At 38.2% G+C, this 27040-nt stretch overlaps 1 protein-coding gene across 3 annotated transcripts in view; it reads left to right on the forward strand.

Annotated features, from left to right (window-relative positions):
* The first annotated feature begins 3286 nt into the window (after positions 1-3286).
* ALG6 (ALG6 alpha-1,3-glucosyltransferase) overlaps positions 3287-27040 on the forward strand; it is a 60077-nt gene continuing 36323 nt past the window's right edge. For 2 of the 3 annotated variants that reach the window (XM_068540024.1, XM_068540026.1), the window contains exons 1-3: positions 3287-3382; positions 7369-7640; positions 23893-23977. In XM_068540024.1, the coding sequence (XP_068396125.1) occupies positions 7559-7640; positions 23893-23977 (167 nt within the window). In that variant the 5' untranslated portion in view covers positions 3287-3382; positions 7369-7558. Of the gene's footprint in view, positions 3383-3759; positions 4090-7368; positions 7641-23892; positions 23978-27040 lie in introns of those variants that run through there. The other variant, XM_068540025.1, reaches the window with a different exon arrangement.

Consider the following 27040-nt stretch of genomic DNA (forward strand, 5'->3'; position numbering starts at 1 on the left):
TTGGAGAGTCATGACTTATAATAACACACAAAAGCCTCTGAGAAAACCTGGAATAAAGAATCCTTTTTTAGATTTGTGTAACCCACTGTTTTCAAACTTATCTCTATATCAAGAGATCGTCCCCATACTTTTCTTTCACGTTTTTTTTTTCTTTGACAATAGGTATCACACTGAATGACAGTTCTGTGGAACATACTTTGGGAAATGTTGATCTCAAGTTTTCTTGTATGTCCAAAGAGGATAATAATACCTGTTCTACCATTCTCAGGGTTATTGTGAGGATCAAGTGAATTGGATATGAACAACGTTTAGCATATAAAAGAGGACACTATTTTGCCAATGGCTATATGGAAATTTGGAGGTTCGCTCTAACTCTATGCTGCTTAGGTGGACTTATTCCCCGGAGGAGGCAAAGGTATGATGGAACCTGGAGATTTCAGAAGAATGGCAAATGACATGTAAGGGTCAACTGAGGAAGATGTACAGAGAGGAAAAAATTATTTCAAAGAACAGCTATGATCAGATGAATGGTTTTCACCTAGAATCAGGGAAGTCCTGGGCTTGATATAGAAAAGGGCTTGTTTTCTTAATAAGTGGAAGTGATCTAGGGATGGGACTAGAAACTACTATAAAAGTATGATTTGTGTGAGGAAGTTTGCCTAGTACATTGAGTATTCAGAGTACCTTTGATAAGGTATGTACTAGTTTGTTAGGGCTGCCATACAGAAAACCAGAGACTGGGTGGCTTAAACAACAGACATGTATACTCTCATACTTCTGGAGGCTAGAAGTCCGAGATCAAGGTGTCAGTGGGGTTGGTTTCTTCTGAGACTTCTCTCCTTGGCTTGTAGACTGCCATCTTCTCCAGGTCTTCACATTGTCCTCTGAGCGTGGGCATGTCCGTTGCCAAATTTCCTCATCTTATAAGGATACCAGTCATAATGAATTCAGTTCTACCCTAATGACCTCATTCAAAATGCATTTACTGAGCATCTGTTATATATAGGCACTGGACATTCAGAGGTGATAGTACCTAGTGGAGGGAAAGAGCAGGAGGAGGTATATAGATGTAGTGGTGGGGCAGTTCAGGTATGAATTAGAGGCTTTGACGTTCCTTCCACTATTTATTCAATGAACATTTTAAGCATCAACTTTGTTCTAAATACTGTGTCAGAAGCTATTGGGTTGGGAGGCAGAAAGGAGAGACTGATACCAACTGTCATCATTTGAAGATATATCTTTTAACACGTATTGATATTTCTGAAATTATATGTGTTTTACAATCATAGTAAGTTTAGATGGTACTTTTGTTTCTCTCTCAGTGGTGCATAAAATAGTGGTGCTTCTTACAACTGACAGAGCCAATTAGATTTAATAAAACATGATTTTTGGTCTGCCAAACACATTTCTTATTCACAAGATGCTTAATATTTATGATCCTGTGATGTACTGGATTTCCTCCTACCCATGTAATATCCTTCATCAGCTTGCCTTTTTCCTCTTGGCCTTAAATATATGTGTACTCAAGTATGGTTGTCTATTTTCTTTTTGTACCGTCTCCATGTTTCTTCAGCCAAATGAAAGATGTTCATATCTCTATCTTCTGCCCCAACTTCTTTCCTGGGCTCTGATTCAAAACTGGTACTTGAATATTACTACTTTGTTGTCTTGATGTCACCTCGAACTTAATACAATCCACCATATTTCCCTCCAAGCCAGTTTCTCCTTCAGGCTTCTCTAGATCTTTCAGTTCTGGTAATTCAGACTTGACACCATGGGAGCCATGCTTGACTTTCCCCTCTCCTTTGTTTCACTTCTACATATCTACTGTGTTACCAAGATCTGTATATTCCTCCTCTGGCACTGATCTCTTCCTTTCCAGTTCCACTATTGCCATCTCAGTCCTGGCTCTTGTCTAATCATGCATGGACTACTAAAAAGATTTCTACTTCTCCCTCTGATTTATCTTATCCCTTATTACTACTTTAAATTTTCTCTAACACTTTACTGTACACTTGCTAAAAGTCATTACATGCTAAGTCATTCAATGGTCCCCTTACTGATCACTGAATAAATTCTGAACACCACAGCCTGGTATTCAAAACTCTCCACAATTAGTCCTTTCCAGCTTCATCACCCACCATCTCAACTGGAGGAAATGTTCAGCACTTTTCAACTGCCACAACTTTGGCTTGAACCATTTCCTTTGTCTAGAGTCCTATCTCCCATCCTCCTGGCTTATGAAGGCCCAGGCTTTCCTTCAAAGCTCAGCTGACTTCTCCAGGGAAAGCATTTCCTGATATTTCTTAGTTTACAGTCAACCCTCTTCTCTGAACTCCTACAGTACTTAATGCATATACCAGTAATCTGACATTTAGCATCTGTTCTTCTATCCTTTTATGCATGAAAATGACTTTCCAATGAGAATTAAATCTCTTGAGGTCAGGGACTTGGCCATATTTCTTTATATTTTCAGGGCCGATGGTCTTTTAAATACAGTAGGATGAAATTTTACTTTTGGAAGTTTACCTAGCCCACTCACTCATTTCATAGATGAAGAAACCGAGATCCAGAGAGCTGTTCAGATCCACTTAGTATAAAGCCATAGCCAAAGCCAAATATTTGCTGGTAGTTACGGATTACAGAGGGGTTGGTTTTTACAGAATGGCAAGATTCAGAAGGGGGATATGAGGGCATTCTTTGACTAAAGGAAGGGAATGTGGTTATTACTTGCAAGTTTGGGCGTAGGTGATCCAAGCTGACTGATGGGGATTGTGTGGTGGCTACTGGAGGGCAGGGCTGCTCTTCTGCATCACCAACAGTCTCTCAAAAATGGCTGGACATTCAGTACTCTTTCTTCCATGAAGTGACTTCCCAGCCTTCATACCTTCTTCTTCGCAGACATGTAGCTTGAAGAAAGTAAAGCAGGTTGGCTTTCTGGCTCCTCGAGGGCACAGGTCCAGAGGAAGATCTCCTGCTCGCTGGTGAGGACTAGCCATGGGGCTGTCCACTGTGGGAAGCGAGCCAGGACGCGCCCCTGACAGGAATCCGTGGACTAAGCAGCCGCTCAAGCCTTGGCCACGATCCCAGGAAAGAAGAGCAAGGGGCTTTCCACCTGCCCCAAGCCTCACCCGGACGCCGGGCCTCTCGGGTTCCAGCCGCTGGTGCTCCGCCTCCGAAGCCGGCCACCTCCTCTCCGCGCCTTTTCCCCGCCCCACCCCTCACGCTCGACGGGCTCGCTCCCGCGCAGGGCACGCGGGCGGACCGCGAGCACGCGGACGCGTAAGGAAGGCCGGCGGGGCACTCCGCCGCGGGGGCGAGCGCGCAGGCGCCTTCCTGGGACCGGCTGCGGCGCGAATCTCCGCGTTCCGCGGGCGGCGGGGTAAGGGGTCGGCTCCCTGCCGTTCTGGGGCGCGTGGCCGGGGTGGGGAGAGACTGGGGCTGGCGGCCCGGCTCCCGGCACCGCTTCGCTCAGAGGACCGGCACGCGAGGCCTCCGCAGACCAGCCCGCAGGCTCGCTTGGGAGTCGGCTGGGGGACGCGGTGACGGTGGGGGGACCTTGGGCTGGAGCGGCTTGGCACACTTGTTCCTGCGGTCCTGAGGGTCTGGCCCGCCGGAGAAAGGGAGAGACACATCAGGAGGGGTCCCTTGGGCGAGGCGTGCTCACCTGGGATAGCAGTACTCCCTGGCTGTGGTGTCCACCTGGGGGAGGGACCTTTCAGACTGAAAGGAGCAAGTTCGGCCCTGGGACGTGGACGGCAGACTTTTTTTTTCTGTCCAGACGCACCGTCGGGGCAAAGTAGGACGGAAAACTCCTCTGCTGCCCGCGTGGCAACTTCGTGGCGCGAGGATGGGTTAGGAAGTTATTGTGCTTTGCTTTACAGATGGGAAAAGTAATAACCCTTTTTACTGCTCAAGGAGAAGAGATCGGTTAAAAGTCTCACATAATATCTTTAACCATAAAGGACTCAGTAAAATTAGGTACCTTCTTTCACACACGAAGATCTCCGTTCAGCAAATATAATACTTTATGAGTACCTGCTTTCTGCCAACATTGCTCTAAGCGCAGGGAACCGAGCCACGACTAAGGTAGGAGGATCCCTACTTGCCTGGAGCTTATATTCTAGCTGGCAAATAAATGTAATTTCCTTTATACTTTTTAATTGGAATATAACATGTACAAGAAAATACTGTACACAAATCATAAATTGTAACTAGTTGATTTATCATTATGTAAACACATCTTTTAACCACCACTCAAATCAGGAAGCAACATTCACAGCATCTTCTCAGGAGACCTTCCTGGAGACCTCTCCCAATCGCCATCCCCTTTCCTCCCCAAAGGTAACCTCTTTCCTGATTTCTAACACCACTGATTAGTTTTGCCTATTTATGAGCCTTTTGTAAATGGAACAATATGGTGTGTATTCTTTGGTGTCTAGCTTTTTAAACTCAAGATTATGTTTGTGAGATTGTTTCATGTTGTGTGAAAATATAATTTCTGATAGTGAAAAGAATTAGGAAGAAAATAAAAGAAGGTAACGGCACAGACAGTAAGAAGTGGAAACCTTAGTAAGGGTGGTCAGGGATGAACTTTCTGAGGGGATGACTTGAGGTATAAGATGAATGACAAAAGATTGGCCAGTGAGCTGGCTTAAGAGCATTCCAAGCAAAGGGAATAGAATTGGAAAGGAACTGAGGTATGAATGAAATGGGCAGGTTCTAGAAAGAGGGAAGACCTTGTGGGAAAGTGGGAGGAGATGAAATTGGAGAGGTAGGCAGGATCTTATGGCTGAGGTATTTGGATTTTATTCTAAGCGTAATAGATGCCAGGAAGAGATGTTTTTGATGTCCTTCAGTTTCTAACATGAACCACTTGTGGAGGATGCGAAGGCCTACTCATTTTACTCATTAAAGAAACCCTACAAAAGTGGCAATACTTGTCACTTACTGGGGATTAGGACATGTTGGGAGACGAAATCATCTTTTGTATTGTCAGGATTTATATGAATTTAGACACATAATATGCATCCAAAATCAGATTTAAAACACAGTTTAGAAATCAGTTATTTGTTCTCCACTCTAAAACTATTCTTTTCAAGTTGTTGCTTAGCTTCTGCGTGAACCTTTCAAAGAGGAACTCCTTTCTCAAGAAGAAGCTTATTTAATTTTTGGACAGCTCTAGTTGTTAGAAAAGTTTTTCTAATATTTAATCTAATATTGGTCATCAGTTCTGGGTCCATACAGAACTGTAATTATCATCTGTTATCTGTTGCTTCCCTTTAAATACTCAAGCAGTTGATTTTTGTTGGTTTTTTCACATTTAAGTGCAGAACTTTGAATTTATTTGAATTTATCCCTGTAATGATTTCTGGAGTTAGATTTGGTCCATCATAGATGGTGTCCAAATCTTTTTGGATATGATTCTTTCATCTGTCAGCTGTTCCAGCTTTGTGCTTCTTTTTTTTTAATTTTTAAATTTTAAAAAATTTTAAATTTATTTGTTTACTTTTGGCTGCGTTGGGCCTTTGTTGCTGTGCGCGGGCTTCCTCTACTTGGGGCTACTCTTTGTTGTTGTGGTGCGCGGGCTTCTCACTGAGGTGGCTTCTCTTGTTGCGGAGCACGGGCTCTAGGCACACAGGCTTCAGTCGTGGTTCGCGGGCTCTAGAACGCAGGCTCAGTAGTTGTGGCGCACGGGCTCAGCCGCTCTGCGCCATGTGGGATCTTCCTGGACCAGGGCTCGAACCCATGTCCCCTGCATTGGTAGGTGGACTCCTAACCACTGCGTCACCAGGGAAGCCCCACCTTTGTGCTTTTAACAGACTTGAGCAGAAAAGTTCCCTGGTGGCCTAGTGGTTAGGATTCCTTGCTTTCACTGCCGGGGGCCTGGTTTCAATCCCTGGTTGAGGAACTGAGATCCCGCAAGCCATGCGGTGCAGCCAAAAAACAAAAAAACTTGATCAGCATATTATTAGTTAAGCATTATGTTCTTTTAAAGTTTATTATGATTATTAAATGTCATTGGTTGTCTTATTTTTGTTACTTAAGGTTCCTGGGGAAGTACTTAAATTTGATTATCTGGAACTGTGGATTATTGATTTAACTTGTTTGTATTAGTGATTTAAATTTCCAAGATGGAATATTAGTTAAGCTGTATTTTTAAATCCAGGAATTAGCATTTGTAAAGTCAATTTTAAACTTGATATCTCAGCAGAAAATAGAGTGTTGTATTGCAATTCTGAAATATATAGTGCAATGCGTTGTTAAAAGGGGCTTTTCGAGTTAGACTAAAAAAGGATTTGAAAAGTTTATAATGGCCTATAAACTGTGTCAAACCTGAAATCAACATCGGAAAGTGATTTAATTTTAATTTCTCCTCCTACCTTGCCTCTGTGGTAAAATTTCTAATGAACAGTGGAATGATCAAAGGTGGATGCAGTAGGAGGGAGGAAAGAAAAAGGGAATTTATATAAACCAAATTTGAATAATATATTCACATAGCCTTATTAAATGCTTTGAGTCATTCTACCTGATTGAGATGCTAGACTTATTAGTTCTAGAGTTGTCCCTTGCTATTTTTAAGTAAGAAAATAATTTTTTGACCTGTAGGTAGAATATGCCAATTTTTCCCTAAAATTTTCATTTATATATTAATTGCATTTTTCTGAATATATGTAAATTAAATTATATCCTGTGGTTAAAATGGCCCATGATTTTTCAAATCTTTGAACTTTTAGAACCCTGACCCAATAGGGAAAAAGTAAAAAAAATGAAGCATGTAAGTGGTTAATTGTATTTTACTGCTTTTGTATTTTCTCTTAAGAGTTGGGGCTATTCTTATTGATTCTTACAAAGGTTCATTCTTTAGAACGGAAAGTTGGTGTAGTTAGTTCAAGTATATTTTGGAAGAAAAGAAAAATCAAACTACGTAAATTACTTTAGTGGAAGATTTTCTCAAGCTGAATAGAAAGATAAAAGTCCTCTTTCTGTCCACACCAAAGGTAAAATCACCCCTTTGTTTATCTTTGTGGTCTTGTTTTTACCTGTAGGTGAAAATTCTCTGTTTAGAACTGACCTACTATCTACATATCTCTGCTGTTTTTCTTCACTCAGACATATTTCCTTGTGAGAGCAGATCCTTACTATATCTTTAGATATATTGAGTCACATTTAATAGGGAGAGCCACCTTTTGAGGTACATTTCCCAACTAGAGGACTAGGGGATAAGGAACTTAAAATTATCCCCTTTCCTCGATTCCCTGCCTCCGCTTCCCCCACTTCTCCATCTTTCTACTTGGTTTAATGGGTTTGTTGTTGTAGGTACTATGCTCAGCTAAATCTTGGTATCTTTTTTCTTTTTTCCTGCAGGCTACTTCTTCATAGACATAAAAATCAATATTTAACTGGAAACGAAGCATCACTTAAAATCCTCTCAAATTCCTAATTCCAAAGAATTGATAACATTTCTCTGATCAAGAAAAGAAGTGATTGACTGCGTGTTAAAAGTATTCCGGCATTGGTCCTGTTATTTTTCCTCTCCCTAAATTTGAGAAGAAATATGGAGAAATGCTACTTGATGACAGCTGTTGTCTTACTAGGACTAACAGTACGGTGGACAGTTTCTCTTAATTCTTACTCAGGTAATGCATTTTTCGTTTAAGATAGGTAAATAATTTTTTGAATCAGTTTTCTTGTTTGTTTTTTGAGGTTTTTAGTTTTTGGTAATAGTTTATAGTCTTCTGACCGGGACAGAGAAGAATTTTAGGTTTTATTGGTGTAGTCAAGAAAGTACACTTAAGCATCTAATTCTAATAAGTAGAATTTGTGTAAGAGCTAAATAGAAGCATGGGCTTTGTGATAATGATAAAACAAAGATGTGTTTTAAATGGGAAGATGACAGGTTGAGAAACAATGATCTATTAGGCATTGAAGAGAGAAATGAGCTAGTACTTCAAAGGGGGAGCAGAATCAAAAGAGGGTTTTTTGTTTGTTTAGGGTAGAGAAGGCATGTTACTACACTGAAAGGAAGAGACCAGTGGAGAATAAAATTGGGGACGATGTGAGAGAAAGGGAGGAGGAATTGATGGAGTGTGGTCCTGGAGGCTGGGGATGGGATTAAATTTAACCTTGTGAGTATTTATTTAATACTTCTCATGTTCCAGGCATTATGCTAAGTGCTAGAAATTCCAGGTGAATACTTAAATACTTAATGGCTCCAGTACTTAAAGTGTCCACATTTTAGTAGATAAGTAGTCACAATACAAGGTGATAATTATAATGTTGAAGTATGTGTGAGGTTCAAAGGTAACATAGAGAAATGAGTGATCAGGGTGCATTGGAGAAAACTTTTCAGAGAAGATGATTTTTGAGTTCAAGGTTTGAAGGATGAGTTGGAATTTGCTAGGCAAGTGAAATGGGGAAGATACTCTAGACAGCAGAACATGTGCGAAGACATGGTAGATGGCATGAGAGCATGGTTAGAAGTGTTTGGTATTGGATAGCATAAAAAGAAGGAACGAAAAGGATGGGGAGGGATGGCTAGAGGTTTGGCTATACAGTTAGCTCAGGAAATTATTTGTGTCTTAGAAAAATAACTTTCATTTTAATAAAAAATTATTGTAGCGAGAAGGTTGGGTGTAAAGAGACAAATTAGACAATCTTAGTAATAGAATTAAGAGCTACTCTTTTTTAAGTATTTACCAAATGCTAGACACTGAGCATTTTCCTTAATACCACACCAGTGAAGACAGGTATTATCTCTAATTTACAAGTGGAAAATGAGACAACCAATAAATGACAACTGGGACTCAAATATAGTTATATTTTATTCCAGAGTCAGTGCTTTAACTCTGCTCTGTGGCCTCTGAGAAAGAAGTCTTGAGCTAAGTCAGTTAGTTGAAAGATGGAGAAATGAATTTAAGGAATATTGAGGAAGTAAAATCACTTGAATGCAGCCATAGACTTGGGTTCAAATCTTAGTTCTTTCACCTGTTGGCTGCCTGATCTTGGAGAAGGTTCTTAATCTTCATGAACCTTGTGTACCTCTTCTACAAAGTATGAATATTAATATGTACTTTAACAGAGTTGTTGTGAGGATTGAGATAATATATATGGATTGTGCTTTATTTTTAGTAATGTAGGAATATAATCAGCACATTAGTGGTTCATAACTGTTTTCTCATTTGATCCTGACATCAGATCATTTAACTCCAAAATATTTATCGAGTGTCTGCTGTGCAGCAAAAATAGGTCTTGCTGGTGATCATATCTTTAGGTCTGGTCTTTAGGGTGGCCAAGAATAATACATGGTATGTACCTGTGATATTGTGATTCATAATAAGACATATATATTTGGTCTTCATCTGTGGTTTTGGCACAGAGCTCCTAAAACCGCTGGAATTTTCTAAGTGAGATGATTAAATTGTCTTTTGTTATGTTAATGAGGTGGCTTTGGTTCCCCCACTTAAGGATGGAGCCTGGTTGCCAGGCGAACCAACCTTATGCTTAGAGGGTGGGAACTTTAAATCCCACCCCCTGATTTCTGGGGAGGGGAGGGGAAGAGTTAGAGATTGAATCATTGCCTATGGCCAGTGATTTAATTAGTCATGCCTATGTAATGAAACCTCTATTAAAACCCAAAAGGACTGGATTTGGAGAGCTTATGGGTTGGTGAACACGTGGAGATGCTGGTAGAGTGGCATGCCTGGAGAGGGCATGGAAGCTCTGCACTCCTTTCCCCACACCTTGCCCTATGCATCTCTTCCATCTGGCTGTTCCCAACTTACATCCTTTTATAATAAACCAGTAATCTAGTTAAGAAAAATGTTTCTCTGAGTTCTGTGAGCCACTCTAGCAAATTGATCGAACCTAAAGAGGAGATTGTGGGTACCTCTGATCTATAGCCTGTCAGAAGTACGTGTGATAACCTGGATTTGCCATTGACACCCTGAGTTGGAGGGGGCAACCTGCAACCTGTAGGCAGTAGGTCTTGACACTGGTGTCTGAAGTGGGGGTGGGGTGTGGGATGCAGTCTTGTAGGACTGAACCCATAACTTACGGGATCTAATGCTATCTCCAGGTAGATAGTGTCAGAATTTAGTTGAGATATAGGATACCCAGGTGGTGTTCAGAGAACTGCTTGCTGGATGTGTGTGGGAAACCCCCCCCCCCAAATGTTGTAATTGGGTCTTAGAATCACACTTTTACTTCCCTAGAGAAGTTCACAGTCTAGTGGGTAGGGCAGACATGTAGATATATATTACATTAAAATATAGTGTGGTATAAACAAAGTAGACTGGGAGCATAAGGGACTTCTAATTCAGATGAGAAAGGCTTAGAATGCAGTAAGTTCCCTACATACGAACCTTCAAATTGCGAACTTTCAAAGATGCGGACGTGTGTTCGCCTGTCCAATCACGTGAATTAGTTCACGTGACTGGCATACCTTGTCACGTGTGTGCATCCTCTACAAGTGGTTGTGCTTTTGTGTACTTTACTGTACAGTACTGTATAGAGTACAGTAGTACAGTATCTTTATTTCAAGCCCAGGATGTCCAGAAGCAAGCGTAAAAGCAGCAGTGACATAGCTGGTACTGCTAAGAAGTGCCAGGAATTGGAGGCCCAGAGAAAGGATGAAGAGAGACAAGAGGAAGAAGAAGTAACTGAAGACGCAGGAAATGGCAAGGGGATTTTCTTTATTTGAGGAGGCACTGTTAGTTTTGAGGCACAGGACCCAAACGTAGAATGGTACACGAAGGTTGCAGCAGCCGTTCAGAATGCAATCCAGTGCTACCGTGTCATCTATGACGAGAAAAACAGAGCTACTGCCCAGACATCACTGGATTGTTTTTTCAAGAGGGTAGGTAGAATTGAATCCAGCAAGGAACCAGAACCTGTGCCGTCAGCGTCAGGCCTGAGTGAAATTGCAGCTTGCCCTCTGTCTGCTATTGCTGACGATCCTTCAGCTCTACCATCTCTCACCTCCTCTCTGTCCTCCAGTCAGTAACTCTTCTTGCCTGTTCACTTGATGCCCGCCCCTGTATGCCGGCTGTTGTACTGTACTACTGTACTTTTCAAGATACTGTACTGTAAGATTAAAAATGTTTTCTTTATTTTTTGTGTCCGTTTGCTTTTTATGTATTATTTGTGTGAAGAGTATTATACCTATTACAGTACAGTACTATATAGCCGATTGTGTTAGTTGGGTACCTAGGCTAACTTTGTTGGACTTAACGAATGTGCTCTCGGAACGGAACTCTTTAGTGTGTAGGGGATTTGCTGTGTAACATTAAAGTTTGTTCTAAAAGGGAGGGAAGAATTTTACTAGGCAGAAAAGGAGGTGAGGAGAGTATTCCAGTGAGAGGAAATAGCATGACCAAGGGATGAGAGTTCTTTGAGGTTTGGTGAGGATGTAAGTGTGACTGGAATACAGGGTGCATGGTAAGTGGAACAGTAAGAGATGGGGTGGCAGAAATAAATTTGAGGCAGACTGTGAGCCAAAGTAATGTGTGAGGGATTTATCTTTTGGTCAATAGAGGTTTTTAAGCCGGGAATTCACATAATCAGATTTGTTTTTTAAGAAGACAGCTTTAGAGGCAGCATGGCGTTTGGAGTAGAACGTGTAGAGACTGATGGTAGCATCTGTGTGTAGTGGCCTCATATATGTTTATAATGCTTATTTGAAGTTGTTACGCATAGCTGGTTTCAGTGGTCTTGGAAAGGGATGGTAAGGGCCTGGACTAAGTGACTAAATTTGAGAGCCATATTAGGTAGAAATGTGACTAAATTTGAGAGCCACATTAGGTAAAAATCAGCAAAATTTAATGACTAATTGTATGCAAGGATAAATAAGAAGGAAGAGTTTGAGAATGAGTCTGGTTTCTAAGTTTAGAGATACTGAGACTGAAAACTGAGAGGTAGGGCAGATTCAGTGGGGGAAGGTAATGAATTCTCTTTTGGTTATGTTAAGATTTGGGTGCATTTTAGTCATATAAAAAAGCGGGAATTTTGGGAGATGCAACTTGGCTGGGGGCACAGGAACACATAAATCCATCTTCAGCTGGTCACAGAGAACACTTTGTTATTAGAGTTAGTTTCTAGCTTCATACTCCAGTGCAGCCTGGTGGTGACCTTGGCAGGGCCAATAGCAGGACTTCTTTTTTCTTGGCTAGAATCAAAGTAGGCAGATCCTATTTTGTCCAATTTCTCTTTAAGCTCATGCCTAACCTCAGAGCTAGAACAAAGCAAGTGCAAGAGGTGAACCAGAAATCATTTGTGCCAATTCCTAGAGCCAATTTTATGTAGGTGGTCCATTCTGAGCCTTTCTAGTATTGAGGCACTTCCCAAGTGGGAGGGTTCCTATTACTCCACATTCTTCACAGCATTTGGTAGTGTTAAACTTCTGAATTTTTGCCAGGATGGAGTGTGTGAAATGATATTTTATTGTGATTTTAATTTTAATTTCCTTCATTGCTGAATTCATTTATTTATTTTGAATTTCACTTCTAAAAGATTGCGCATACTTTTGTGTTTATTAGTCATTTGCATTTCCTTCTCTGTGATATTTGCTTATATCATTTGTACATTTATATTAGTTTTTTTCTTATGTATTCTATATTTTGGCTTTTGTTTTTTTCCTATGTGTTTTGTATTCTGGAAGCTAACCTTTGTACAAGTTGCAGATATCTTCTCCCAGGTAATGGCTTATCTTTTCACACTTTAAGGTGTCTTTTGGTGAACAAGAGTTTTTGACTTTAAAATAATGAAATTTATCAATCTTTTTCCTTTACAATTTGTGCTTTTGTATCTTTAAGAAATCCTTCCCTACTTCTGGGTCACAAAGATATTTTTCTAAAATTTTCTTCTAAAAATTGTAAGATTTGGGAATTCTCTGGCGGTCCAGTGGTTAGGACTCTGCACTTTCAATGCCGAGGGCGCGGATTCAACGCCTGGTCAGGGAACTAAGATCCTGCAAGCCGCGTTGCGTGGCCCACCAAAAAAAAAAAAAAAAAAATGTAAGATTTGTCCTTCCTGTTTAAGTCTTTATCTCCTTGGAACTGAAGTTTATATATAACATGTGAGTTAGGGAGCCATTAAAAATTTTTTTTTTTCACATGGATAAAAACAGTTGTTTCAGCTCATTTATTGAATAGTCCATCCTTTCCCATAAATCTGCAGTACCAGCTCTGTCTATATCAGGTTTTCATACACACAAGGGTCTGTTTCTGGCTCTCCATTCTGATCCATTGGTTCATCACTGCCATGTCTTATTACTATAATTTTACCTTGTCTTGATATGTTGTGAGGCAAGTTCTCCTACCTGATAGTTCCACTTCACTGGTGTCTGAGCTATTCTGGGCTTTGCTATTTCATATTGTAGAAGGAAGAATTTCTTAAATGGTCCCCCAAAGATGTCCTGCCTTAATCCCCAGAACCTGTGAAAATGATGAGATCTATTTGGGAGTGATGATGTTATGTCATATGACATAATTGACTTTAAGATAGAGAGATTGCATTGGATTATCCAGGTTTGCCCAGTGTAATCACATGAGACCTTAAAAGCAGAGAACTTTCTCCAGCTGACAGTAGAAGGGAACCCTGGAGAGATTCAGATCATAAGGACTCAGCACTTTTGCTGGTTTGACAATGGAGGGGGCCATGTGAGAAGGAATAGGAGTGGCCTCTAGTTGCAGAGAGTGGCCCCCAGCTGATAGCAAGGGTACAGCGACCTCAGACCTGCAGCCAATCGCCTGAATGAACTTGGAACTGAATTCTTTCCCCAGGCCTCCAGGTAAGTGTCTAGACTGGCTGATACCTTATTTTGGCCTTGTGAGCCCTGAACAGAGAACCAAGTTATGCCCACCCGGACTTCTGACCTATAGAACTATTAGGTTACAAAAAAATATTGTTTTAAGCTGCTAATTTTGTAATAATTGTTATGCAGCAATAGAAAGCTAATACACACGTGTCTTTTTTTTTTTTTTTGGCTGGTGGGATCTTAGTTCCCTGACCAGGGATTGAACGGCAGTGAAAGCGCCGAGTCTCAACCACTGGACCATCAGGGAATTCCCCATATATGTCTTTTTTAAAAATCAGATTGTTAAAGTCCTATGGAAAACCCTGTTGGGATTTTGACTGGAATTATATTCTATACTATTGATTAATTTGGGTGGAATTGACAATCATTACCATAGTAGGTAGGGCTCCTGATTCATTAAGATGGTATGCTTCTCCATTTATTTGTCTTCTTTAATGTCTTTCAACAAAATTTTATAGTTTTCTACATGAAAGTCTTATACATCCTTTCTTAGATGTATTCCTAGGTGTCTTAAATATCTTTTCTTCCTCACCATTGTAGATGGTATCTTTTAAAAAGTTGCTTTTCTAAATGCTTTTTCCAGGGGTATAAAAATGTGGTTTATTTTTTAATATTTGGTAACTTTCCTAAACTTGTAATTCTAATAATTTCTCTGAAGTATTTTTTGGATCTTCTGTGTAAAATAAAGTGATCCATGAATAATGACAGTATTATTTCTTCTTTTCTACTTCCTACCCTTTTTATTTCTTTTTTCTTGTCTTAATTCTAGGACCTTATTACAGTGTTGAATAGAAGTAGTGATTCAGGCTTCTTTCTCTTGTTCCTAATTTTAATAGATGCTTTTAATTTACCATTGAGTATGTTTTTGTTCTTTCTAGCATTGCACCAACTTTGCATTCCTAGAATAACTCTATTTGTGATATATTTTTTTTTTAAAGTATATTGATAGATTTGGCTTATTAATTTTTTATTTATGATTTTAGCATCCATGCTTACAAATAAAATTGGCCTGCAGTTTTACTTCCTTAAAATGCCTTTGTCAGATTTGTTATCAAGGATGTGCTAGCCACATAAAATGAATTAGGGAGTATACCGTCTTTTCCTAAAATCTGGAATAGTACTCAAGACTGGAATTGTTTTTGGTTTAAAATATATGTTCTCCAGTTTAATAGTCTGCATATATCCATTTACTTAATATCAGTTGCTTTGATTCAAATTTTTTATATTCTTACTGATTTTTGCCCAGTTGATCTACCAGTTATTGAGAGAGCTGCAGTTTCTTTTTGTAGTTCTGTCAATTTTTGTTTTAATATTTTAAATCTATATTATTAGGTGATTTAGAATTTTTTTCCTTGTGACTTGAATTTCATGACATCATCGTCATGTCCCTGTTTATTTACAGTAATGCTTTTGTCTTAAAGTCTATTTCCTCTAAAATTAATACAGCTTTACTAGTTTTCTTTAGGTTAATTTTTGCTTGGTATATCTTCTTCTATTCTTTTACCCTCTACCTCTGAATCCCTATGATTTAAATATGTCTAACCAATTCCCCTCCCTAATTCCATTTTCTCTCTCCTATTGATTTGGAAGCTATACTTTATTTTGTTCTTTCAGGGCTTACTCTGGAGATTTTCACATACATATTTAACTTAACAAAACCTAAAATTCATATTTATATCCTCTTTTTGAACAACACTAGGACCTTAGAACGTTTTAACTCTAGTTACAAATCTTCACCTCCTGCCCCAAATTAAAATGGTATTATTGCCTAGGATTTCAGTTCTTTCATGATTTTAGATGTTAGTCACTGTTATTTTATACAATTTATAGTTATCCAGTTTTACCCTCATTTTCTTTGTTTACCTTTCCTTCTTACATAGTACACCTTCCTTTGAGATCATTTTCTTTCTTCCTGAAGTATATCTTTGGGAGGGTTTTTTTTTTTTTTTTAGTGAGAGTCTGTTGCTGGCAAACTCCATTTTTGTCTGAAAATACCTTTATTTTGCTCTTTGTTGTAAAGTTTTTCTGGGTATGGAATTCTGTATTGACAGTTATTTTCTCTTAATACTTTGAAAATCTTCTCTCATTGTTTTTTAGTTTCTGTTGCTTATGTTCAGACATCAGCTGTCATTTTAATTGTTACTCCTTAGTAGGTGATTTGTCTTTTCTCTCTTGCTGCAATTTCACATGTGAATATTAAAAATTTTATCTTAGGATTTTTTGGGATTTCTGACTCTAAGGAATGGTACCTTGTGTCTGTTTAGAAACTGCTCAGCCAACTGTCTCTTCTCATACTTTTTCTTCCTTGTAGAACTCTGGTTAGGTATATATTATATCTTTGTTCTTTTAATCATTCAGCAGGTGTGTGTAGGACACTCACTTTATGCCAAGGGTAGGTGATACAGCAGAGAATAAAATAGACAACAGTTTCTTCACCTCATTGACTTCAAAATTTTGTTATCTCTTCAAATATTGCATCTCTCTCATTTCTATTCTCCTTGTGCAAACTATGTTGGGTCTTTTCATTCTCTCTATACCTCATAATTGCTTGTATTTCCCTTCTCATAGTTTCTTCATACTGCTTTCTTTATAATCATCAGATCTGTCTTCCTGTTCATTACTTTTCTCTTTAGCTGTGTTTAATCTGTTTTTTTTACCCATCTACTGAGTTTTCAAATTTCAACTATTACATTTTTAATTTCCAGAACTTCTACTTGTTTCCTTTTCAGATCTTTTTGATCATTTCTGATGATCTCTTGTTCTTCAACATACTCTTAATGTCTTCTCTTGTATCTTTAAACATACTAAACATGCTTATTTTATGTTACCTATCAGAAAATTCTAATTCCTGCAGTCTGATTTCATAGTTAGTTGTTTGTTGTTGACTCTTGCTTATGTTATTTTGTTTCTTCATGAGTTTAGTGATTTTTTAAAATTGTGAGCTCATGTTACTTAGAACTTTTATCTGTGGGAATTCTTTGAGGCCTCAGTTTACTGTGTATTTCTCCACAGAGGGTTTGGGTTGCCTCCTCCCAGGCACCTGGGGCACTTTTAACAAAAGTCAAACTAAATTCTCATCTTAAGATTCCTTTGGCAAATACTTGATGTGAATTCAGGCCCCAAACTGGGTGAGTGCAGACTTATGGTTAGGAATTTTTGGGAGACTTCTTTTTTCCTGTACTACCAAGAGCCAAGGCAGAGATAAATACTATCTTCACCATCTCCTCAAAGGCTTTGTATTTTTAATCCTAGTAGAGATTTTTCTGACGTTGAATTCCTACTTGTTCAAGTACTAAGGCTTTGCCTCCTTACTTATGGCATAGAGCTTTTCAGTACCTAGGGTATAGGCCACCGAAGATCATTGGATTCCCTCAGGACAAATGCTTACTCTTCTGGGTCTATGCTTTTTTTGTTGTTTCTGGCCTCTAAGGAATTCTCTTATTTTGCTGCTGATTCAGCCATATATTAAAATTGTACATGTATAATATATAAAATAAATAATTAAAAAATATATACTTTTCCTGTATTGGAGGTGTTTTTCTGACCTTCTGAGTCTGCCATGTTGCTGGAAACTAGTTTCATCTGTATTTTTTAAAGCTCCACAGGTTATTCTGATTTTTACAAAAGGTTGATAGAGATGATGGTTGAAGCCACAGAGTTGGGAGTATCTGTAGTACAGAAGAAAACGGATTTAACCACTGATCATCTTCACAGAGAAGGGGTAATGATTAAAGGAGACTGCGAAGAAATCATGTAAGATTAGAGCCTGGAGAAGTTATTATCCTGGAAGCCGGGGAATTAGAGAATTTTAAGAAATAAGGACTGGCCAACAGTGTCAAGTTCTAGACATGTCAAGTAGAATGAAAATTTAAAATAGACAAAGTATCACTAGGAGGCCATTGTGAGCTTCCTAACTACCAGAACATAATGGACTAAATGGGAGTTAATAAGTGGACATAGCAACTTTTAGGAAGTTTGTTAGTGAATGGAAGGAGGGAGTTAATTGGTAGCTGGAATGGGATAAAGGAGGGCTGAGGAAAAGCCCAGTTAAAAGTTGTCATATGAAATATGTAATTTGTGTTACCTTTGCTTTCAGTCCGTAACTGGTCCTTTGGATAGTCATTCCCTTTTCTTACTTCAGGCTGTATTACTCCTGATCATTATTTAGTTTGCAATCCTATGTCTTCTAATTTTCCTTTAGTCTTCTAATTTTGACAGATATATTATTTTCTTTGCACTCTTTATCTCAAGAGAAAGTTAAATTAATATCAGGGTATAGGGTTAAATAATTAAAAAAAAATCACACCATTTCAGTATTACTAGTGTACATAACCAAATGCTTAATGGGAATCAAGTAGAGGACAACACGCATATATAATACTTTTCTATCCCTGTGGCTTACATACATTACTTATTCTAACATTTCTCTCCTAAAGTCTGAGTTTACTCAGTTACTTCCCTCATCTGAAAACAGGACTCCTGTTACTTATTTTATTTATTTATTTTTAAAAATTGTTTATTTATTTATTTATTTATTTATTTTTGGCTGTGTTGGGTCTTCGTTGCTGCTGCAGGCTTTCTCTAGTTGCAGCGAGCAGGGGCTACTCTTCGTTGTGGTGCGCGGGCTTCTCCTTGTGGTGGCTTCTCTTGTTGCAGAGCGTGGGCTCTAGGTGCACGGGCTTCAGTAGTTGTGACACGCAGGCTCAGTATTTGTGGCTCATGGACTCTAGAGCGCAGGCTCAGTAGTTGTGGCACACGGGCTTAGTTGCTCCATGGCATGTGAGATCTTCCCGGAGCAGGGCTCAAACCTGTGTCCCCTGCATTGGCAGGCAGATTCTTAACCACTGCGCCACCAGGAAAGTCCTCTTACTTATTTTAGACCTTACTCTTAACAGTATGGAGTTAACTTAAAAAACTAAAAATAGAGTTACTGTATGATCCAGCGATCCCACTCCTGGGCATATATCTGGTGAAACCTATAATTTGAAAAGATGCATGCACCCCAGTGTTCATTGCAGCAGTATATACAATGGAAGGAACCTAAATGTCCATTGACAGATGAATGGTTAAAGAATATGTACAATAGGGCTTCCCTGGTGGCGCAGTGGTTAAGAATCCGCCTGCCAATGCAGGGGACACGGGTTCGAGCCCTGGTCTGGGAAGATCCCACATGCCGCGGAGCAGCTAGGCCCGTGAGCCACAACTACTGAGCCTGCGCGTCTGGAGCCTGTGCTCCGCAGCAAGAGAGGCCGCGATAGTGAGAGGCCCGCGCACCGCGATGAAGAGTGGCCCCCGCTCGCCGCAACTGGAGAAAGCCCTCGCACAAAAACGAAGACCCAACGCAGCCAAAAATAAATAAATAAAGAATTATTAAAAAAAAAAAAAAAAAAGAATATGTACAATAGACTATTACTCAGTCATAAAAAAGAATGAAATAATGCTGTTTACAGCAATATGGATGGACCTAGAGATTATCGTACTAAGTGAAGTAAGCCTGACAGACAAATATCATGATATCACTTGTATGTGGAATCTAAAAAATATGGTACAAATGAACTTACTTCTAAAACAGAAATAGACTCACAGACGTAGAAAACAAATTTATGGTTACCAAAGGGGAAAGGGAGAGGAGGGATAAATTAGGAGTTTGGGATTAACATATACACACTACTATATATATATAAAATAGATAACCAACAAGGACCTACTGTATAGCACAGGGAACTATACTAAATATCTTGTAATAATCTATAAGGGAAAAGAATTTTAAAAAGAATAGATATATATGTATGTATAACTGGATCACTTTGCTGTATACCTGAAACTAACACCGCATTGTAGATCAAGTATACTTCAAAAACAAAAAAGTTAAACCTTACTCTTAAATTGTCTTCTAAGAAAGTCAACAGAACAAGAGTATTTTTAGATTACTATGTAAGAAGAGTATTGTTATTGCATATTAAAATATTTGTAGCATCTTTTGTAGGTGGTGGTTATATATTTTTGTCATTTTTCAGATGAGAAAAATAAAAATGCTAAATACTAAGAAAAATGGTGATTCTGTCAGAGTTCTCAACTCCATCGTAAACAGTGTGACATTTAGTGTTCACGTGTGACGAACTTCTATATCATAGGAGGCTGGGAGGATTACTGAATGAGTGTAACATCTGTGATTCCGTTGAGATTTTTTTCCCTCTATTATTAAAATACTTATTTTGGTTATAATTTGTTTTTAACATGCTTATTTTAGTTTGCTTTTTGTTTTTCTTGTTTTAAGATTGTAATTAGGAAGCACTGGAGTGAGGAAGCTCAGGTGAGCTTGCTTAGTATTAGTCCGTTATTTCTTCTTTGGAAATGCACATACTGTATAGTTTCTCTCAGCTTACCCATTGTTATTTGTAATGTTTCTTCTCACTCACTAAGGATATATAAAAGGGGGATTATTATGGAAAATTTTAACCAAATTCTCTTCCCTTAGAATGTTTAAAGTTTCAATGTAAAGGCAATTAGTGTGTATTGTTATCAAAGAAACTACTTGTTTTTTAAATTCTAACATAATTCTGAATAGTTCAGCAATTAATAAAATGAACATTTAAGTGGTGCTTAAGCCCATTTTCCTAAGAATGAGACAAAATTGAAGCTTTGTAAATGTACATTAATACGTTTTCTTTACGTAATTCTGAATCTCATGTAAATGAATTTGTAGAATTAGTCACAGTAGAAGGAATCCATTTTGCCCTTCCCAAGTGAAGCTCCCATAGGTACAGTTGGGTTGCTCTTCTGGGTTGCTTTAAGGGCACTTTAGCAGTTTTAAAAACTTAAGTACTAACTTCATAGCCAGTGTCAGCTGAATTTATTGAAGTAGGTCAGACTCTGGATAGAAACTTGTTTCTCAACCCTGAAGAGAGTCATTATCCATTCTTCTGTTTGTTAGAGAATGGTAATAAATTCTTCCACACTGACCCCAAGTCTAGAGCAATTTCAGAAAATCTAGATAGCTGGATTTTTTCAGGTGTAGGAAACTACTTAAGATCCTCTATGACTTAAGTAGTTTCCTGTGCCCCCTCTATAGGTATTATCCCAGTGGGCCAAAAACAAGCAAACAAAAGCAAAAGAAAAAAAATAAAAATCAATTCCTTTCTTCCTGTAGACAGCAGCTGTATCACCAAAAAGAGAAACTGCCCCCACAGCACACACACATCTATAAAGTGCACACGTAAAGATGCAGTTAATTCAGTGGGAAATTATTTTCCTTCTTTAAAAAAATTGTAAGTTAATCTCCCCCTCCTGTTCAGTTAACTGAGCAAGTTTTAACTGAAAGTGTGTACTATATGCCTAGCAATATGTTTCCTGTGAACTCTGGAAAAATCACATTCTATGTCCACTGGAATTAAAATTCTTATTTGGGTAGCTATTAGAAAATAGTATAATCATGTGACAAAATATATGATACTGAAAATATAAGTATTATGAGAAGTCAATAATTTTTTTTTTCCTTTTTAAAATCTACTTGACTTGCCTATTTTGATTTCTACGTTTTTTCATATGCTGTTTATTAAACAGAAGGAGGAGATATAGCTCTGAGATACTGTGGTAATGGGTTTTCAATTCACTAAACAACTGATATACTTCAAGTTTGGTATTTATTTTTTGTTATGGCTATTGTCTTCTATTTCCTATTCAAATCATGGCTCTACTGTTTACTCTCTGACAAGGACACAGGTATTGAGATTAAACGCCGGTGGGTTTGAATGTTACTAGCTGTGTCTTATTGGCTGTGTGACACTGGGCAAGTTATTTTAAAATTTCAGTCTCAGTCTCCTCATCAGTAAAATGCTGGTAAAATCATAGGTTGCAGATCACATGAGTTACATCTAAAGCTCTTGACATTTTATTTTGCTCTTAAGTACTGAATAAAGTTTTCACTACTGCAGTTGCTAATAATTCTTTTTCCTTAATCACTCTGACAATCCCTAGCCTAATATGAAGAAAATAAGTATTTCAACACTTGCTTGTTAGACTTACTGTAATGAATAATAAAATAATATATATAAGTATGATGTTTATAGTTTGCCCTTAATAAATATTAGTTCTAAGAAGTCAATAATTAATGATCAGTATGTTTTTAATTTATAAGGGAAGGTTTTGTGGAGAATTTGGCAGTTGGGATTGTTCTTAAAGGTTGGATACGAGTTGATAAAAGAGGTGTATGAATAGGGAGAGGAAGTAAGCAGCATGAGCAGAGGCTTGGAATTTCAAAATGCCAGATAGTAACTTAAAGATGTTTTGAGACAAGAACAGTATATGGGCATTGTGTTAAAGTAGCCTTCGCATAATTAATTGGTCTGCCATCACAAACTGCTTAGTGTTGCACATTCAGTAAGTGGAAAATAAGGGACTCAAAAATTCAAATCTTTTTGAACTTAAAATCCTTGCTATATCATACTGATAATATTGACATCCTTCCTACATCATCATTCACTGAGAATCTGCTAGGTGCAATTATATCCTGAGAATGCAAAAATGAATAAGATACGGTACTTTCTAAGAGAGAGACAGGGGTAGGTTTGTTTGTGTGTATACATGTGCCTGTACTGTGGGTAATTTTTTTACGGCAATCACTCAACGTGTATATGCTTTGGAGATGTTAATCTGCTTTTCCCATGATTATCTCATACTGGGAGTATCTCCTTGGGTGGAGATGCTAGCATTTAAAGAATAGTGGTATAACACAGCTGTTAAATGCAAAAAATCTACTTAATGTAGTGTTCCAAAGCTGGAGAACGTCTGGGTTAGAGTTCAGTGATTGATAACATATCATTCACCAATGTGGCACACCTTCCCAATGGATTAATGAATATATTTGACTGTATGTGATTTTCACTTGCTGATTAAGAAACCTGTGTCTGTACTGTACCTATTTGGGCCTTCTCACAGTTTTGTAGTCAACTGTTAGCTAAATAGTGGTTGTTTACTATTTACTAAATGGAATTACCTTTATATCATTTAAAATGATTTAAGGTTAACAACCTACCTTAACCAAGTTGTGAGGCAATACACAGTAGGAGCCAAGAACATGGATTATGGAGCCAGTCTGCCTGGATTCCAGTCCAGACTCTGCTATTCATTACCTGGGTGACCATTGCCTCTGTTTTGCTAGCTGTCAAGTGGGGATGATAATAATACCTGCTCCATTGTTGTATTTGGCATGTAGTAGACACTGTCAATTGTTAGTTATTAAAGATCCATTTTCCCTTATTTGCAATTTTGAAGTAAAAAAAAACTATAAAGTGGCAGTTTTTATAAAACTCATTTGACATCAAAGCCTGACCTAACCAATGTCTTTGCAATATATAGTCCGTTTTTGGTTCTATACTTGACCTGAAGTTATTTACATTTAGTTTCTAAAAGCCTTTGGTAAAATATAGACATTTGTTATTATTATTGTTTTATGATACTTATTGGACAGTATAGTTGACAGTCTTTCTCATGAAGTAAAAATAAACTTGGATATCTTATGATTAGTATTATCAACTAATTAATTAAAAACTAATTAAGGGACTTCCCTGGTGGTCCAGTGGTTAAGACTCCATGCTTCCAATGCAGGGGGTGCAGGTCTGATCCCTGGTTGGGGAACTAAGATCCCACATGCCACGCGGCATGGCCAAAAAAAACACAAAAAACTAATGTTAATAACTAATTAATGTTAACAATATTTATTGAATGTTTATGTGTGCCAGGTACTATACAGGTTATTTTATGTTCATTATTTTCTTTATTCCAGCAGTCCTTGAGGTGACAGTATTGATTCTGTTTTTAATGTACTGAGGCTTAGGGAGGTTAAGTCATTTGCTCAGGGTTAACAGTCACTCAGTGTGCTAGCAGTGCCAGGATTCAGACCTCATCTCTCTGACTTTTTGGGTAACTTCTGTGTTCTTTTCCTCCTCCTATACTATCTCTATAATTTAGAAAATTTTCATAAGGAAATTTTCAAAAGGATTTTATTTCATAAGGAAATAAAATCACTGATATACTAAAGTGTATTTTTATTTTGCTTTTTTTACCTTTCATCTTAGGTGCTGGAAAGCCCCCTATGTTTGGTGATTATGAAGCTCAGAGACACTGGCAAGAGATTACTATTAATTTACCGATCAAACAATGGTATGGATAATTTTAACTTGATTTTATTGTTTATCGGTCAGTTAATGTAGATTATTTGAAGACACTTAAAAGGAAAATATGCTATTTCTTCATCTTCAGAATCCTCATCTTCCTGTATACTGATGTCACATATATTACCCTGCATATTGTTGGCTCATTTTGAACTTTCATCCTCCTGAAAGTTACCCATATATTTAGTTACCAGCTGGAATATGGTACTGAACTGGAACTTTGAGGATAGGACACTGTATGCCGTGGAAGCTCCTCAGGACATAAACTGTGGAAGTTTATGGACTAAGAGTATTTCTTGTGGAGGTTTCGCAAAGTTTCTCCTGTAGGGAACATATGAGATGAAAAACAAGCAGTAGCTTAGTTGTGAAGAGTGTAGGGCTAGAGTCAAACTGCCAGACTTCAGATCAAGGCTTGTACTCTTTACTAGCAGTGTGAGCTTTTGCAAGTTATTTAACTATATCTGCCACAGTTTTATCACTCATAGAATGGAAATAATAGAATACATATTTCACTGGGTTATTGTGAGGATTGAATAAAATGATTCATTTAAAGCACTTTAGACCAGTGCCTGAAGTGTAATGAGTTCTCAATAAATGTTAGCTGTAGTTATATCTCACAGAAATCCATGCACTGTCATTTTTGTTGAACACATTCTGATAACAATTGATGACAGTATTATTTTACTTATTAGATGCCTGGTAGATTACTTGATTAAACCTGGCTATGCAAACTGTTTATATTGTTCTGTTGATTGCTTTGGTCACTGCTTTTATATAACTCCTTTCTGAGAGAGTTACATACAAGAACTTCATATTGAACTCTCTATTAATAGGTTGGCTGTACCCTAGTCCAAGTTTGGAGTATTTAAAATAGAGGTCAGCTAAATATTTGATACTGTTCTTTTTTTTTAATAGGTGTGTGCATGTTTGTTTATTTATTTATTTGACCTCACTGCGCAACTTGTGGGGTCTTAGTTCCCTGACCCGGGACTGAACCTAGGCCATGGCAGTGAAAGTGCCGAGTTCTAATGTTTAAATGGTGTGATTTCTTTTTTTTCCCCTAGTTTGAAGTTCATTGCTATATGATTCATAATGACTATCATTGAAAAAGATATATCTCAATGGCACAGTTTATAAAAGAGAAAATATATCCTTGGGACAGGTTCACTATTATCAACAGTGGATATAAATCTATATTGGAAATAACATTTCTAATATTCTGAATTTTTTGGCTAATTTTGTAAAATTTGATTAGTTTGCCATTATTGTTACCTAGCAATGTGGCTGAGGAATGGTTTCTCATTTTTTAACTTCAGTTTTCCAAGAGTGGGGACTTCCCTGGTGGTCCAGTGGTTAAGACTCTGCGCTCCCAGTGCAGGGGGCCCCTGGTTCAATCCCTGGTCAGGGAACTAGATCCCACGTGATGCAACTAAGAGCCCACATGCCGCAACTAAAAATCCTGCATGCCACAACTAAAGATACCGCATGCGGCAACTTAAAATGCCGCGCAGCCAAATAAATAAATAAATATTAAAAAAAATTTTTTTTCCAAGAGTGAAATCTTTCTGTCTTCATCTAGAAAGTTAGCTGTAGTGTAGTCAAAACTTTCAAGTGACAAAGTTGTCTAAAATGTGAAATCAGGATCTATGAGGTAAACTTTAAAAATGTCAGTTTTGGGACTTCCCTGGTGGTGCAGTGGTTAAGAATCCGCCTGCCAACGCAGGGGACACAGGTTCGAGCCCTGGTCCGGGAAGATCCCACATGCTGCGGAGCAACTAAGCCCACGCACCACAACTATTGAGCCTGCACTCTAGAGCCTGAGAGCCACAACTACTGAGCCCGCGTGCCACAACTACTGAAGCCCACGTGGCTAGAGCCTGTGCTCCACAACAAGAGAAGCCACTGCAGTGAGAAGCCCGCGCACCGCAATGAAGACCCAATGCAGCCAAAAATAAATAAATAAATAAATTTGTAAAAAAAAAAGTCAGTTTTATAATTCTAAATTTAAACATTTATTCCATTTCAATATACATAGTTGTAAGTAATAGAGGAAAATTGAACATTTTTTCTTTAATTTTATAATGACAGTTCCTTATGTGTGAAGTCAGGAGTACTTTTGGCATCAAGTAGTAGAAAACCTAAGTAATAGTAGTTTAAGCAATAAAATAATTGTCTCAATAAGTAGGTCTTTGCAGGGCTGGTAAACTGGCTCAATGATAGCAATCAAGGGACTTCCCTGGTGGTCCAATGGTCAAGACTCCGCACTCCCAATGCAGGGGGCCTGGGTTCGACCCCTGGTCAGGGAACTAGAGCCCACATGCCTCAACGAAGATCCTGTATGCTGCAGCTAAGACCCAGCACAGCCAAATAAATAAATAAATATTTAAAAAATAATAATAGCAATCAAGGACTCAGGCTTTTCCATTTTTCTTCCCTTTCATTCATTCTTCTTAGCATGTTGGCTTTTCATCCTGAGGCTTTTCATCCCATGATCAATAGATCTGCCAGGGCTACCAGCAGTGTGACTTTGTACAACCATATTCAAGGCAGGAATAATAGGAATACCTTATTTTTTACCTCTCTTTTTGTTCAGGAGCGACATCTTTCCTACCCTTAAAGCAATCATTAATAGAAAGAAACACCTGGCTCAGTGCAGGCATGGTTTATACCAGGGCTAGGAGAAGAGTCCACCTACCCTGAGCATGTTGCTTTTTAAAAAAAATCACAGGTTTATAAGTCAGGAATTGTGGGAATGACTTTATTTCAGCATTGTTTATAATTATGAGAAGCCTGAAACACTCTAAATATCTTTTAGTAGGTGAATGATTAAATAAAGTACATTTCTCCTGTGTACATGTGTACATGTTTTTCCTAGGTAGATTCCTAGAAGTGGAATCTCTAAAGTAGCCAGTTTTAATGGATAGCAACACAAGAATATCTCTTTCCATATACCCTTACCAATATTTAATAATAACAACTAACACCAGACTTCTAAAATTTCCATTTCCTTGAGTACTTGTGTTGTTGAGTATCTTTTAATATATTTACTGAC

This window comes from Eschrichtius robustus, chromosome 3, assembly GCF_028021215.1.
Source record: "Eschrichtius robustus isolate mEscRob2 chromosome 3, mEscRob2.pri, whole genome shotgun sequence".
NCBI classification, from domain to species: Eukaryota; Metazoa; Chordata; class Mammalia; order Artiodactyla; family Eschrichtiidae; genus Eschrichtius; species Eschrichtius robustus.